This window comes from Syngnathus scovelli, chromosome 11, assembly GCF_024217435.2.
Source record: "Syngnathus scovelli strain Florida chromosome 11, RoL_Ssco_1.2, whole genome shotgun sequence".
In the NCBI taxonomy this organism is placed as follows: Eukaryota; Metazoa; Chordata; class Actinopteri; order Syngnathiformes; family Syngnathidae; genus Syngnathus; species Syngnathus scovelli.
This window is the reverse complement of record NC_090857.1, coordinates 394,154-411,272: the sequence shown is the minus strand read 5'-3', so window position 1 is coordinate 411,272 and position 17,119 is coordinate 394,154. Positions and strand designations below refer to the sequence as shown.

Sequence of the window (17,119 nt, the reverse complement as noted above, 5' to 3'; positions counted from 1 at the left end):
GCCATACCACGCAAAAATCCATCTTCAGTGTTGAAAAAGTACGATTGTGGAAGGTGGGGACTGATGGGAAAGTTCCAGCGCAAAGCTTGCTTTTTCACTCTATGGACTATGCACGCATTCAAATGAAGTTTTATTCCTTTGCCATCAAAGTGGAAATTTGCAAAGCCTCCTTTTGAATACAGAATGCAAGTTGCTGGTGTCTAAAAGCACATAGAGCACAAACCAAGCTGCACTCGGCATTTCCATCCTTAAGTGTTCATCATTGCTAAGAGTGAACAAAAGTCATAGGCTTGCGATCTGCCGTTTGGATCGCGATGGCAGCTTCCGCCCGCGTATGCTGTAGCGTGATGGTGCAGGCAGGCGGGCGGGGGGGTGGGCAGACAGACAGACAGACAGACAGACAGACAGGCAGGCAGGCAGGCAGGCAGGCAGGCAGGCAGGCAGGCAGGCAGGCAGGCAGGCAGGCAGGCAGGCAGGCAGGCAGGCAGGCAGACAGACAGACAGACAGACAGACAGACAGACTGTCAGTCCATTGCATTGAAGTAAGATGTGTCAATCTCAACAAGCACACAAATTCAGTCACTTTGAATAATATCTTGTTGTTTTGATTTGATACCTGCTGAATAATGGAGCAGACAGCTCATGCCTGCCGCCGATTCTTCTGGTGGGAGGATACGACGCCCACAATGGTGGCCCGGCCGGCCGGCCGGCTCTGGCCTGTCTGTCTGCCTGCCTGCCTGCCTGCCTGCCTGCCTGCCTGCCTGCCTGCCTGCCTGCCTGCCTGCCTGCCTGCCTGCCTGCCTGCCTGCCTGCCTGCCTGCCTGCCTGCCTGCCTGCCTGCCTGCCTGCCTGCCTGCCTGCCTGCCTGCCTGCCTGCCTGCCTGCCTGCCTGCCTGCCTGCCTGCCTGCCTGCCTGCCTGCCTGCCTGCCTGCAGTGTTTGGAGACTTGCGGTTAAGCGTTTTATTCTCTCTCGCTTTGTAGGGGCAGACTACATTGTTTATGCTTAATAATGCCATACTCTGCTGCAAAGCAACATCCTAATGATTCAAACAACTGCTACTAGAAGACTGCAAGACTTTGTCAGCTTAACCCATTCCCTGCCAATCCAGTTCATAATAATAATCGTCAATGGCACTGAATGAGTTCAAAGTAGCTAAGTAGAATCCTTAGCCTCCACCCCCATGTGCCCAGAATGGCGTACGGTGTTTATCTTTGGCCTCTATAATCGTCAATGGCACCGAATGAGTTAAGATACCTGCCTGCCTGCCTGCCTGCCTGCCTGCCTGCCTGCCTGCAGCCAACATGCGCAACGGTTGGCTTTGTAGCCACGCAAACATCTGCTGCTGTTTTGGCCATGAAAAGTGCTGATCACTACGGCAGGCGTCTGGCGGCTGACACAGGGCACGGCTTTTCCTCTCGTGTCTGTCGGCAGCGTGCCGTGTCAGCGTTGAGGCACGGCACCCCGTCATTGCGCCGCGCTTCGGCCCAGCACTCAAGAGACGGACGGACGGAGAAAGAAAAGCCAGAAGACAGAAGCGACGGAAAGAAAGAGACGTCGGGCCTTCAATCTGTCACTTTCTGACGTGAAAAAATGAATAGGGCCTGTCGCTCCTGGCGAGGCGAGGCGAGAAAGGAAAAGCAAAAAAGCAAAACACAACAGTCATTGTAATCTCCCAAGTGCCTCAGCTCGCGACTCTGCTGGCTGGCCCAACATGCATTTGCCTCTCTCCATCCATCTCTGTCTCTTTTTGCTCCCTTTCTTGAAACATTCATCTTCCATTCACCTCTTCAAATCCAGCCACAAATGAGACAAGGGTTTTAAGCATTCTAAGCAGGTGTCACCAAGGCAAGGAAGCAAGGAAGGAAGGAAGGAAGGAAGGAAGGAAGGAAGGAAGGAAGGAAGGAAGGAAGGAAGGAAGGAAGGAAGGCAGGCAGGCAGGCAGGCAAAGCGGTGGGCAGGGGCTGCTGACATTTGGGAGATTGGATATGCTTCACGGCCCTCGCTTGCAAACATTATCATCATTATCATCTCAGTGCTCACCGGCCTATTATCTGGACTCCGCTGTGGCCGGGAAAATTTCCGCGCTACGTTATCGGTGAGCTTCGGGTCTCTCGTAGCCACCCCGCCGGCTTCCCTTAATAGATTGATCAAAAGATAGCGTGTCTTGTTTGTGTCTCCACAAGACGTGACAGTTGCAGGAGTGTCGCCGTCCTTGTATGATCCTGGCTCTACTTTTTATAATGAGGTGCTTACTTGGAGGAGGAGGCAATTGACAAGATCATTGGAAAAAGGCAGGGGGGGGGGGAACTTCTCTTTTTACAACTGATTCAATTGATTCAAACAGGAAATGATGCTGTTGTGTCAACATAGGCAAAGTCAAGACAAATAGGTGTGGAAATTAAGAAGGACACTCGTAATGTAGAAAAGGATAAAAGAAGAGAAGCCTGAAGCAGTCTTATTTTGTCTCATTGATCCACGTTTCTGCTCAGCTGAACATGACAGATTCTAATCACACTTTTTTTTTTTTTTCCCCCCTTTGCAGCTCGCAAAATCACAGTTCCACGAATGCAGCTTCAAATGCCTCAATGCCTTTTGACCTGTTGAACTCGCACGTGGCATGTTGATATTGAACCTGTCTTTGTGTCTCTGTCTCTATCTCGCGCTCTCTTTTGCTCTCTTTCGCTCTCTTTCGCTCACTGACTGACTCACTGACTCACTCACTCACTCACTCACTCACTGACTCACTGACTGACTCACTCACTCACTCACTCACTCACTCACTCACTCACTCACTCACTCACTCACTCACTCACTCACTCACTCACTCACTCACTCACTCACTCACTCACTCACTCACTCACTCACTCACTCACTCACTATTGCATTTGGTAGAGTGAGGCTCCCGATCAGGCCTCGAGTATCTATTGACATTTTCCAACACTATTTCCTTTCTTGAGTTGATTTGTGTCCTGTTTTGTAGTTCCATTTTGTGTTTGAGCGAAGCCCCAATTGGAAAACCCCCCAAACCCAACCCTATGATGTTGAGCCAAGCCTGTTTGTGTGTTTTGCTGTGCGCGATGCATCCGTGTCACTGTTTTGGGGCTGCGGCGTTAAACCAGGTTAGAGTGACAGGCTGTCGGCCGCCCGGCCGGCCGGCTTGCGTGCGTGCCGATAAAGACCAAAAAAGCCAGCAGGAGGTGAGCAGAGAAGAAGAAATGGACACGGTGTGAACAAGCGCATTTGGTCTATCCCTGGCCTCTGGATTGAAAGTCGCGTCAGGTTGTTTTAGCGTCGCTGAGATTCAAATTGACAGCGAGACAGCCGAAGTCTGCCAGGTGTTTTTTTTTTTTTTTTCTCCTCCTTTTCTGGCCACGGGTGCCTTGTCAGGACTTTCCGACACTTTCTGTTCATTTGTCAGACTTGATAGGTGGCCATTCACTCTGGAGCTGTGACAGCTCTCCAATACTCCAGTGAAAGGTGTAGATGGGTGTTGCTGCCATTTCCCAGAACACTTTTTCATCTTGAATGGGGGAATGCACTTCACTCACCTCCCATCGCTCATTCCAGCTGACAGCGATGGAGGCAGCAACATTGAAAAGTAAAAGCAATCTTAGCGCCTCACTTTGCTGGCCGTGAAAATTAGACAATAGCCAGATTTCATTCCACCCTTTTTTTTCAATTTCAGGTCTTTTACTAATTCTGCTTTGCTAACGTCTGTCATTTTTAACTTGATGCAATGTTTCTCTTTTTCTGTTGAAAGAGTAGTTGGTATTGGGGTTTTTGTGGGCGTCTTTTGATTTGCGGTCATACATTTCCATTCTCGGTCGATGCTGATTGACTTTCAAGCGTTGCATATGTTGCTGCTAATTCCATTCATCGTCTTGAAAAGAATGATTTCTGATCATATTCTCATTTCTCTTTGAGCTGCAGTCTAATGTCTGCGGCAAACTACCGTATCGTGGTTGTTTGTCTCCGAACGATGTCTTACAGCTTACTGCTTGCGAGCCTTCGGTAATCGCCCGATTTTGATAGGATCATTTTACGCAGGGCCAGGGCTCATTGGGCCGTGCATGAACGTCCCAACATCAAAGCTCCTCATATTTGGACTTCTTATGACTTGTGCCGTTTAAAATGGTTTCAGCTGAAGTGATTACACAAGAGAGGGCAAATCAACGGGGGAAATAAATACATGCAAAGAATAAATAGAAGAATAAACATCTCTTACGAAAAGGGCATATGCTCATATTGATTGGTTCTGCGTCCCTGTTGTTTCTCTGCACACCTGACTTATCTTTCTTTGACCTTCCTTCTGTGACCCGCAGCTAAATGCTGTTGCTGGCTGGCTTCAGCATGACGCACGCGTACAATGCTTGAAGCTCAGCCAGCGCAAAAAGATGATGGCAAAACTACACAATGGCAAACTTTCTGCTTTGTCTGGAAAAAAATACCTTGACATTTGGACCCACTTAATATGAAATGCAGTGGAGTGAAGAGTGTGTGTGCGTGTGCGTGCGTGCGTGCGTGTGTGCCTGCGTGTGTTTGTGTGTGTGCGTGTGCCTGCATGTGTGTGTGGTCGTGCCTGCCTGCCTGCGTGGCTGCCTGCCTGTCTGCCTGTCTGCCTGCGTGGCTGCCTGCCTGCCTGCCTGCCTGCCTGCCTGCCTGCTTTTGTGTTTGTTGAATTATTTGGAAGAAGAAAAGAAAAGCCCTGCGGCTAAAAAAAAGAACCGGCCAAACACGAAAGAATCACTTGAAAGAGTTGGATAACATCAATGTTTGTAATTGTACGATTATTCCCAAAAAGAATGACAGTAGGCATCTACGCATTTTTGTAGTGTACACATGGAAACAAATGCACACTAGCTAGATGTAATAATAATCCCTTCAAGTGGATGTTGCAATGATAATGTCTTCAACAGCTGCTAATTCAAATTCTAATGATATCATATGGAACATTGGACTTGAGTGCTTTGCCGTGCTTTCTTGAAACCGCTGTTCTTTACAGCCTCGCGGCATATTCTAAAAATAACCTTTTAAACGTGGCTTGGATCAGCCTTCCATTTGCTTACAAAAAGCAGCGGAGAACCGAAAATGCTATGTTCATTTCCAAAAATATAGCTCAAGTAAGAGTGACGAAAATCACTGGTGAGTGAGCTATTTATACATCAAGCAGTCAATTCTATTGGTTCTCTAGGTGTTGTGGTTGTTTCTGATTTTCGTTAGTATTCTTCAGATGAATGCTTTTTTTTTTTTTTTTTTTTTTTCCACACCATTTGGCTGACTCCAAAAAAAATCCATACGCACGACTTAAGGTGTTTGCCTTCTGCTCCAGATGTTCAACAGATGGGGGTTTTGTAATGTCACCTTTGGCTTTCCGCTCAAGCTGCTACATTGACTCATTTCTATGATGGAGCATCCCATCATCACCATCATCATCACCATCACCATCATCATCACCATCATCATCATCACTATCATCATCACCATCATCATCATCATCATCACCATCATCATCATCACTGTTTCGTGCCCTTAAAAGCACTTGCGGTCTCCCATTTTTCTCTCCTCCTTTATTGGTGAGGTTTTCACCACTGGATTGGTTGAAGTCCTTCTCCATTCTTCACTGCTAGACAAGCAGCGTGTTCCGCATGAAACACCTTTTGGATTTATGCCGCAAAGTGCAGCCATCGTTCTTGCGTTAATCACCTCGAGCTCGGACGCTCCCCAGGTCGATGGATGACCCACGGGGGGGGAATCAAATGGAAACAAGCCAAGCCTGACGCTTCTGAAGTAGCTCACAAAGATACATATATCAAGACAGCAACTCTCGGTGTACTAGCGAAGAGGGAGACTTGTCAATATGGAATTGAAATGTTTTGGTGAAGACATGTTTCACCTCATCACAAGCACACCCATTATGTTTTTTTTTTTTTGCTTGTGCTTTTGTCATTTTATTCTGATTTATTTGACTGCAAGAAAATGTGCCTCAACTAAGATGTGCATACTGTTGGACTGAATATTCCACATTCCCCCGGGGGCCCAATAGCCACGTCTGTGTTGTGTAACTATCCCCTCCTGGCGTGATCTTATCAAAGTTATTGTATTTTCAGTTCTGCTGATTCGGCACCTCTCGGAAAAGGGCCATTAGCAGGTGCTGTGCAGAGAGTCAAAAACCGCATACGTACATTTATGAATTGCAAACCCTTGATTAGGAGAGTCAAGCCATATGATCAAATCTGAAATGAAATGTTTTTATATACATATTCAGATCACATATGGTGCCGAATGAACCGGAATGTATGTCGAATGAGGAAAAGCAACATGATTTAATGATGCTACCAGAATGATTGGAATATATTTCCCTGCTGTCATCATTCCTTTCATTCATCTTTTTCCCCTCCCAGCTGAATCTCTTTTTATTAGTGTCTTGTGTCTCTTGGTGGCTTGCTCTTAGCGCCAGGGGCCCGCTTGAAAGCGCCGACTGTTGAAAAAAAAAAAAAAAAAGCCTCTCAGGCCATGTCACTCCAAACACCACTGCTGGCTCTTGATGTTGCGCTGGCTGAGCCCACCAAAAGCAAAATCTAATTACCATTAAATCGCCAAGTCCCCAAAGCAAGCCCATTAGCCAAAATTAGCACGCACACACACACACACACGCACGCACACACACAATTTCCTCTTCACACTCACAACTTTGGTGCCCTTGCCACAAGGCTCCTTTTCCACCGCTTCAACTTTGAAAAGAATTGTCTGAAGCACAGAGTGGATGCTGTCTCATCCATCCAAATAGATCTTTCTTTCATCTTTATTCAAGCAGCACTGCTAAAACAACACTTTGAATTTCATATCCCAGACGGTAGGAATACACACGGTTTGTCCATTACGATTTTTTGCATGATGTGTTTGGTGTTCTTCCAAGATAACAACATTAGACTTGTAATAGAGGTTACATGTGGGCTCATGGAATGGAGGCAAGTCAGATGGGCGGGCCAAAATGGCAAGACAAGGCAGGACTACCGCTTCTTGCAGAAGCAAAAAAAAGGGCTTAGGGTTACTTGATTTGACAAGAGACAAATCCTATGACATGAGATGTCTCACGAGATTGAGTCCACAAGAACAAGTTTCTTATCGAAAATAGTTTGGGGTTTTTTTTTGGTGCTTTTTTTTTAAAAGTCCCATTTTTGGTACGTTTCCTAATCCCTCTATTTCACATTGTTAGCCGTCTGCTGCAGTCAACATGTTTATCAAGTGTCATTTTGAAGCTATTTGTATGGCCATCAATCCATGTGTTAATCTTTCTTTCATGTCAAATCTGCCACTGGTTACAAAATTGTCCTACTTTCTCTATCAGGGTTAATTTAAACATGGTGTTTGGGGATTTGTGTATTGCTCAGAGGCTCTGTATTTTAAGCTTACATTTGAATGTATGAAATAATCCATTTGTTCAGAGCGCGGCAGGCTTTTAGATCTTGTACCGGACAAGAGTTCAACTGTTGCCCCAAATTAAAGACGTGGGCTGCGTTGCAATTGTGTTGCGCTGGAGTCGGATAAAAAAAAAAAAAAAAAGGATTAGCTCCTATTTCATTTTTGACCTCGATTGAAATATATGTTTCAATCAAGTTCCCAATTGAATTTTTGAATAGCAATAACATTACTAGTCGTATTTTCAAATCTTTCAATTGACGTTCCACACTGTTCTATAAAGCGATTCAATGGAAATCGAAAGTTAAAAAAAAGGATGGCTACATGTGCAAAAAAAAAAAAATAATAATAATCACCACCACAATAGATAATTGCATGATTGTACAAAAAAAAAAAAAAAAAATCCAAATAACTATACACTTTGGATCAGGCTTATGTGGCAGCATGATGCATGTTACCACGAGCACAACAGCCATCAACCAAAGATGACACTCATAATTAAGTGATGGCTTACAGGCAAAACTAAAACAAAGATGCTATGAAATGGATTCGATGGACTGGGTGGAGAACATTAGCAGTGAGGTCAGCGAGTGAGTCAGTCTTCAACTTGTAATCTTTCTAATTAGCCATCAATGGGTGCCATTACCGTGTCTCCCCCACCCCACCCCAACTTAAACCCAAATTCAATCCATTTCGAGCCCCAAATTGTTGTTCATGCCCATGAAGTTCTGAATCCAAGTTCGTCTAAGCATTTGTGTTGACATGTGAGTATAATAGAGAAGGGAAAGTGATGCTGTGTGAAAAGAGGTGCAAGCGCATTAGTGTGTTTGTTGTTGGCTCTGTGTACAAAAGCTGAGAGTGCTTTAGCTTGACAAGCCTGTGATGTCACTGCTGTCAGCCACGCTTGTGTTTGCGTGCGTGCGTGCGTGCAAGGAATGCTAATCCACTCCCGTGTGCTCCCGTGTAAACCAAGCAGTATTTACGTATCATGCAACTGGCAAATGTGAGCGCATGACACAAACGGATACACGGAGCTGGATGGATCGAAGGAAGGATAGATACCTACCTGGAGCTATTGACGGCTGAATATGCCGGTAAAATTGAGATTTAGTTGTAGTCATGTATTTATGAATCAAGGATTACTTTTAGCAATGGACCTATTTTTTTCATTTTTATTTTTTTACACAAACGGCATTGCAACAAATTCCAAGGCACGCCAAAAGCCGTATTGCGCAAACTTTCAATTCCGTTCAAAATGTGCTGTCATTGAATGATTGTAAGAATGTTCACCTTGAACCGAATGGCAGAATGAGTTCCAAACACACAATTGTCACAAGACCAAAGCCGTTCTTCCCTTTCTTACTCTCTCGACGTACAATCTAAGAGTGTCTCTCTGACTTCCTGAACATCCCAAAATAACATCAAAGAGGCCGACTGTCTGACTCTCAGTGTGCAGGGAAGGCGATCGAGGAACAGAAAGCATTGTACCAGTACTTACTTTGCCTCGTTACCATACTGGAGAAGTACATTGTTTTGAAGAAGAAAAAGAACAAAAATCACGGTATGAAAATCAATCCGTTGAAAAAATAAGAACAAGACAGAAACATTTGTCCTTTGCTCTAAATTCCTATGCCATTCTGTAATGTACCATTTGACTTACAGCCAGTGCTGGGTGAAGTCGACTCAAATGTGCAATATGACTGCGCAGACGGCACTTTGGGAGATTTATTGATTGGACAAAGACAGGTACGTCAGTGGCAAAGATGTGTGTCAGAGCCCAAAGGGCGGCGGCGGAAAGAAAGCAAAGCAAAGGAAAGGAAAGGAAAGGAAAGCAAAGCAAAGCAAAGCAAAGCAAAGCAAAGCAAAGCAAAGCAAAGCAAAGCAAAGCAAAGCAAAGCAAAGGAAAGGAAAGGAAAGGAAAGGAAAGGAAAGGAAAGGAAAGGAAAGGAAAAGCAAAGAAAAGCAAAGAAAAGCATCAAAACAGTGTCTCACTTGCTGGAGCAAAAGCAAAAAAGGCAACATTTAGTGCATTTTCTGTCATCTTCTGCTGATGTAGTGCAGAAGCCAAATTGAGTGTGGGGCTGAAATTGGTTTCATCAAATATTTCGATTGCCTTGTTGGCAAAATGGCTTGATTTTTCAGCTGAACTGGTGGTGAGAAACATTTCGATGAGTGAAAGTCGGTCCATTTGAATGCCATTGTACTTATCAGTCAAAGAAACTCGTCCTGGGCTAACGTTACGTAAACTCCGGCTTATTTCTGCTAATGTGTCTGGAACGCATTTCCACAAATAGGCAACTAAGCAAAGATTTAATTGGTTGTTTAATTTCACACTTGATGAGTAAGTAGGCACAGCAGAGACCCAATTATGTCCTTTACAAATAATTAAAAAGGCAACTTTCCATTACGTGTCCCCTTAAAGTTTCATTTCCAAGTGCATTAAAAACAAGTAGAAAAAAAGCCACAGAAATGATGCAGTCGGGGCATAGATATACAGATAGATAGATAGATAGATATATCTATCTATCTCTCTATATATAGATATCGATATATACGCATATATATATACTGGTTTAGCACGTCATTGTTTACACTGCCGCCGCCTCCAGTCACTCCACTCCACTCCACTCCACTCTAGTTAATGATACTCCTTTAGTGTCCATCTTTGCCTTTTGTCCTGCTTTCATCTTGCCGCACTGCTGTTGTCCAACTCATCCATTCGCTACATCCTAACAAGTATGATGTGATGTGTGATCAATACCTACAACTGCATGCAAAATTCATTTCGTTTGCTTGTGGTGGGGGTCTGCAACTAGCCACTGTACGTATGTCCGTAGTAAATGATATCCAAATATCAATGGACGTAGAGCTGCAAATACAAATGTGCTGGGGAGGAGGCAAGGACTCATCAAAGTCACCACAGTGAAGACAGCAGACCAGCACTTGGATGAGTAATAGTCCGATTGTGTGTCATTAGGGGGAACGTGCATCCGCAATTGTTTTAGCCTGCTAATGGCATGGCTGCTTCGGCCGCCATCTCCAGTGGAGCGAGCAGAGCAGTCAGCCAGATAGTAAATCAGTCTCTTGCAGGTTGCAGGCCGCCACTGCCGCCGCTGCCGCCGCTGCTGCTGCTGTTGGACCTTCCCCAATGACTAATGCCAAAACTAATAGGTCCATTAGTGGATGGGGATCGTTGGGAGGATGACTGCAGGAGCTAGAGACATATACAACATAGAGGCCTGCACACCCAAGGAATTTTTCAACCGCAGAAATGTTACGGTCAGATCTTAAGCAAAACTGCGATTGCTAAAACAACAGCAGTATAGGTCAAATGACACCCATTGAATATTTTAGTGGCAGACGTGTACGAGGGTTCTTTTCTTGTTTCCAAGCCACCAAGTTGAATTACTATGAGTGTAAAGATGACAAGGGTACGCATGATGTTCATGCAGCGGATGTCCAAATCTCCTCTCACATCCACGTTGGAGCAGAAAAGACAAGTATGCCCAAGGAAATGTCATCTCAGGTCCGAGGTAGCCATCCCCGTCATGGGAATGCACCACTGTGCCCTCGTCCAAGGGTACTTAACCCTGAAATTCTTAAACACCTGGAAATAGATCATGGTGGAATTCTGGGTGGATTCTATGGAGAGAAGGAAGGTATGGCGTGTGCTGCCGAGATAGGACCCATTTCTTGGAGCGTTAACTTGAAGCAATTTCCTCTCTCCTCTTATCTGCATTCTCCGTCTAGGACACATACGCTGGGGAATGACCCAGGGACGTAAAATCATCATGTACGTACGTACGTATGTACGTTCACGATAACTGAGAAAAGTTCAGCCCGTATCTTCCGCTCCAATTTCCTGGATGTCACTATTTCATATGCAAAGGTTTCATCCTGGACTTGAATTTTAAATGGGCTGTGCAGACTCCATGCATATACGTAATTGCCCACGTCTTTTTCGTTGCCACGACGCCGTACAAACGAAAAGATACAATTACCAGATGCTGGGCCTGGCCGAGTGGGGTACAAATTCCAGACTAAAATCTACTCAATCGTTTTTTGTTTGTGGAACATGAATTCAACCCAAAAAATCCATCTCCGGGGTGGTAACTTTTGCAACTTGCTGTCGACTGAAAATGACATCACAGTTGCCAGGTCTTCGGTCACAACCAATCAGGGCTCGTCGCCTGTCTAAAGCTGACCATCTTCTGACCTTTGCTGCAAAGAGGAGACTGTGTGTCATCTTAAGCTCCCCCAAGCTGTCGCAGGATGAAGATGAGAAGTATGTTTTCATCTTCCAGCTGTTGCTTGAGACATTCCCCTGGTAGAAATGAACCTTAGCTCTCTGGAGCTGGGCTCCGTCTGATGGCAGTAGCTGTCGGGATCTCTGCGCCTGATCGATGATCATTGTCGGGGCTTGCGAATGGTCAATTCCTAGGAGTTAAGGAATCAATGTTTCAAGATCTTCAACGTTGGCATGGTATTCACTTGGCAGAGTGTTGACAGCTTTGGGCTTGGCAACCTGTTCTTCGTTTGTGTTTTCCCCTTTTTCAAGCAATTCTGGAAGTGCCGTATCGAACTTGTCAAACCTTCCTTCCGTTGACGCGGTTGCTGATCTTATCTGAAGCTTTTTCCCACGTCACTCTTGCATTTTCCATATCTGTGCGCATGAACTCTGTCCAATGCTATCACTAGCGTTACTGGTGGGAGGCGGAGTCCATCCAGGTGACGCTCTTTATCTTGACAATGAACTTGCAAACCACATTGTCAGAGTCTGGAGTGTTTTGCTGAGCATTCCCAGCTGGACTCAATTTTTGTCCTTCTCTTCTGATAAAAAGCAATCATTTCTAGTATGTGCTTACAGGCCAGATGTCTTGGCTATATAAATGTATAGAGGAATCAATAGGGAGTCCATATTACACACTCCAATCAGAGTTGACTTTTTCTCCTTCATCCCAGCAAGGCAGCGGCGCTCGCTCACTTCCATCCTCTCATCTTGCCCTGGCCGTAGGTTGTCCGTACTTCCAGCTCAACCTTATTGCATATGCTTATTGGCATTTGAAGTCCTACTGACGGAAGGAAGGAAGGAAGGAAGGAAGGAAGGAAGGAAGGAAGGAAGGAAGGAAGGAAGGAAGGAAGGAAGGAAGGAAGGAAGGAAGGAAGGAAGGAAGGAAGGAAGGAAGGAAGGAAGGAAGGAAGGAAAGGCTGTAAGAAGCTGAAGTCTGTCATGTTCAGATTACGATCTGGGGATGTCGTTAATAGTTGTCAAGCTCTCTGAGACCTTTCAGTGATAAAGGGCTATAGAAATAAACTTGACATGTTGGATCCATTTTTGGCATAAGTGAAACTCGACGAAAAATGGGGAGTTGATTCAAAAAGAAAAGACTCAAAAGTCACAATGTGTGTAGCGATATGTGCTGAGTTTGTTGAGAAGTAGCATGTGAGCTTCCTACGGGCGAGCCTGCGCTTATTGATTCCCTCTCAACGTCCGGCTAAGAACAGACTCCATTAGAAAATAACAATTGGCTGCTTCAATAATCGAGCTGCACCACTAATGGGAAGGCTTTATTGGAATGTGCTATTAAGAGTTGTTTGTTTGCTTGTTTGTGAGATCTGATGTTGAGGTGGCTAGATTTCATTTCTGTCATGGAGCAAAATAGACATGGAGCAATCGTCTAGTAAAGTCAAGATGATTTATTTGAAATGTGTTTCAAATCATAATAATCATCAAATAATAGATCATAATAAAAATAACAACGATTGATTACAATAAATCAAAATGTCATCAAGGAGTTTCTCGTACGATCACGTCGCTTGGAAGACAATATAAGATGAGCCCAGCATAGACATACGTAGCTCTTGTCTTGATGCGCGTATTGAGCGAAAAGGCCATGTCAAAATACGTAGACTCCCGAGGAAGGATGGATTCCTTCATTTAGTTACTACCGTCATTGACGAGGTGAAATAAACAATGCTTCCTGAAAGGCATTAGACATTTTGTGAAGGAAAACCGCAGACGAGAGGCGTCGCATCAATCTCCTGCAAAGAAATACTTTGGAGGGCATGCATCTCCAGACATTTCAAGACACTCTACCGTCTATGCATTATGAAGCTTTCGATGAGACTCAGCAAGGAGGCAGACACTTGCACTCTTCGTAATCAATATCGAGTAATAAAGATAACCGAGCAAGACGCCAGAATCGACTCGCTCGCAACCCAAGCACCCAGAGCCATTCGATACGCCCATCGCATAAAGCTTTCATTGCATCGAGTCGCTGGGAATCAGATTAGAGACTTCTCTTTGTCTATACTACTTCAAAATTGGCACATTTTCTTACTTTTGTGAAATTCATGAAATGAATGACATTATGCGTGCGTAACCGAGACGGTTCTTAGAACCATCCATCCGTCATCCATCCGTCATCCATCCATCCATCCATCCATCCATCCATCCATCCATCCATCCATCCATCCATCCATCCATCCATCCATCCATCCATCCATCCATCCATCCATCCATCCATCCATCCATCCATCCGTCATCCATCCATCCATCCATCCATCCATCCGTCATCCATCCATCCATCCATCCATCCATCCATCCATCCATCCATCCATCCATCCATCCATCCATCCATCCATCCATCCATCCATCCATCCATCCATCCATCCACGTTTTTTTTTTGTTTTATTTTGTTAGCGCGCAAGTCCTGGCATGCGTATGAAAAACAAATGTGGATGAAGGTGGGGACATGACAGCTTTCACTGTGATGGGAAAACGGACGTGCGTATTAACAGCTCCTGTCTTGTGTCCTACAGGAGGTGTCAGTTTCATGCCATTGTTTGTAGTCCCTTGGCAGCATGACCTTGTCTCACTGAGCACAAGCTATTAATTAACCAAGCATGTGTGTGTGTTCATGGGGGGGGAGTTGGGTTGGAGCCTGTGAGTGGCATCCTTTTGCAGCCAGCCAGCCAGCTAGCCAGCCAGCCAGCCAGCCAGCCAGCCCATATGCAATCAATGTGCTGCAGGAAGGTGAGAATGAAGGGCAAATAAGGCACAAGGTGTTGTCATAGCTAACTTTGAGAGCATTTTAAGTAGCTTTTGAAACTTCCAAGTGTGTTGCAGGCATTTTTCTTAGCCTCCCCTGCATGCATTTGACTCCAAGAGTTTCTGCTTCAGAGATGATGACCTTCGCTGTTCGCTTCATAGAATGCGAGCGGGCGGGCGTGTGTGTATGCGACTTTCCCTACCCTTGGCTGATGCTCCAGAAAACATGAAGTCATACTGGGTGTACTGATCTCTCTGCATTGCTGTGATGGACAGCCAGTGAAGCACAAAGGACCAACTAACATCCTCAGTGCCCGAAAAACATTGTTTTTTTCTTTTCTAAACATTTTTTGAAGTTACTACTCTATTCATATAAGAGTAAGAATAAGAATAAGGGCACTCGGGGCATATTCACAAGCCGCCACCAGTCTACCTTGTAGATTAAAAGACCGGCGAATGAGTTGATGAATTCAGAAAGAAAGCGCAGTCAGCATTTGAAGATGAGTTACAATGACGGCTGACCCAAAAAGTCCAAATGTGAGAGAAATCTTTCCGAGATAAAACCCTGTTTTGGATGGAATCTTTTCCATATATGGCAGAAAATGTGCTGAGATCCATTCATCCAGCCTCATTTCTTTCTGCTTTTGTGTCACTTTTGGACATGTCCAGTGTGCTATCAGTAAATCTATGTGGTCGAGGCACCACCAGAGGCGCTAGCATCTTGCTCATTTTCCCTTTTAACAGTGCTTATTTGGTCTCTGCAAGAGCAAGAGCAAGAGCAAGAGCGGAGTCATATTGTTGACATTCTTTACATTGTGCTGACAATATCATGGGCTGCAAATGTTCCCACAGAGAGCATTCTCCTTGGCTACTGCTTTCCTTATGGTGGCTGCAATGTCCATCTGCAACCATATGCTTGTCATACACTTTGTTCTTGGCAGTGTGATTATTCTTCTCTCTCCATTTCCCCAATTATCCAAAAAGGAGCTCTCAGAGCCAATTTGTGTTTCAGCCTCCAGTCACCCGCATGCATGCATGCACGCACGCACATTCACATTTGAGTTGATGTTGATGCTGCCCGTGATTGTTGTTCCCTCCCCGGGTCGATCCCCTTTCGTGGCGGTACCGACGGTACCGGCTTAGCAGCTGTCCCCGCTGGAGCGAGTCCATCGGCTAATGTCGCCCCAAGCGTCGCGCTTCGCACCTCGTGCTCAGCAGTGAATAACTCACCGGCAGCGATACCTCCAGCTGGACCGGCTCCATCGACAAACGTGGCACCGACGGTTCCCACTTTGGCTTAAACACCGAATGACTGGCCAGCAGCAGTATTTGCAGGTGGACGCCAATAACATGCTGGTTTGTGCCTCGGACTCATCATCCATTCCATGTTTCTCATCCGTGTCCATCATGCTTTACATGGACAGTTGATCAAGATGATGTCAGAGCACAAACCACACATGAAGTCAAAGCCATTGACAGGATTGTCTCAGGGCACAAATCTGGAGAAAGAATCTTCCAGAAGGACAAGCACACCACCAATTTGGCCTGTATGCTTGAGTGGCCAGATGGAAAACATTCCTTAGTGCGACAGACACACACACGGCTGGCACCTGAAGCAGGCCATGAGAAAGGAACTTTTCGATGAAACAAAGATTGAACTCTTTGGCGGAATTGCCAGCTGTCATCACCTGAGCAAAAGCATCCCTGGAGTGGAGCATGACCATGAAGTGGGAATACCTTTCAGTGAGCACAACGTCCTGCGACACGACAACAACTCACCCCAGACTTGAATCCTGTGGTCTGAAAAGCAATTTGGAGAATTCTCAAAGACACGTACTAAGGGTGCGAATCACCTAGTCTATCTCTCCAACTCTGTTGCGATCAACGGTTGCTGTTTAATTAGGATGTTGTCTTCTAACGTGAAATTGTATCAAGCTGCATTTGGCCAGTAGATTTGTTTCTTCGTTTTTTTCCCTGCTGCCCATTTTTCTTAACATGGTTTTACCACCAAAAAAACGTGTGTGGGTATCATGTTTTTTGTGCAGGAGCTACTGAGCCTTCTTTACGTATCTGGGGCTTAACAATTTGTTTCCTGCTTTTGAGTGACAATTCCTCTAAGGACACAGTTGGATATGACCCAGTGGGTGTCCAAGCGGGGCTGCAGAATGCTGCTGATGCTCTGCTTCTCTTTATGCTAACCTTGGTGTCGCTGTTGTTCTTCTGTCCCGCAGTGCTGACAGGAAAGCAAGCTAAGTCCTGCGCCCCTGTCCAAGACCTTGGTGCAGCCGCTGAGACACGACTGCGGCGAGCTGCCACCGAAGAGACCTATTGGGCCTACTCAGGTTTGTCTTTATGTTTTGTTAGCCTCACCAACGGGCAAAGGCTGATTCGACCGACCAAACATCTTTCGGACGATCTATGAAAAAATGTGAGGCTGAGCAAGGTTCTCTTGTCCGTCCTTCCTTCCTTCCTTCCTTCCTTCCTTCCTTCCTTCCTTCCTTCCTTCCTTCCTTCCTTCCTTCCTTGGGAAATGCCGCAATGATGTTTTAAAGAGGCAAGTGAGGTGCGAGTCCCCGGAAGCCATTGTTATTATTGAACTTGCAACAATGGTAATGATGCGTGATCATTAGCAATTACAATTTTATAG

At 45.4% G+C, this 17,119-nt stretch overlaps 1 protein-coding gene across 3 annotated transcripts in view; it reads left to right on the top strand.

Moving 5' to 3' along the window:
* The window catches only part of LOC125977452 (receptor-type tyrosine-protein phosphatase gamma), a 74,785-nt gene that overhangs the window by 3,614 nt on the left and 54,052 nt on the right, over nt 1–17,119 (top strand). For all 3 annotated transcript variants that reach the window (XM_049733942.2, XM_049733943.2, XM_049733941.1), the window contains exon 2: nt 16,704–16,814. Coding sequence is in view for 1 of the 3 variants with exons in the window: in XM_049733941.1 (XP_049589898.1) it covers nt 16,704–16,814 (111 nt within the window). In the remaining 2 variants the exon portion in view is untranslated. The remainder of the gene's footprint in view (nt 1–16,703; nt 16,815–17,119) is intronic.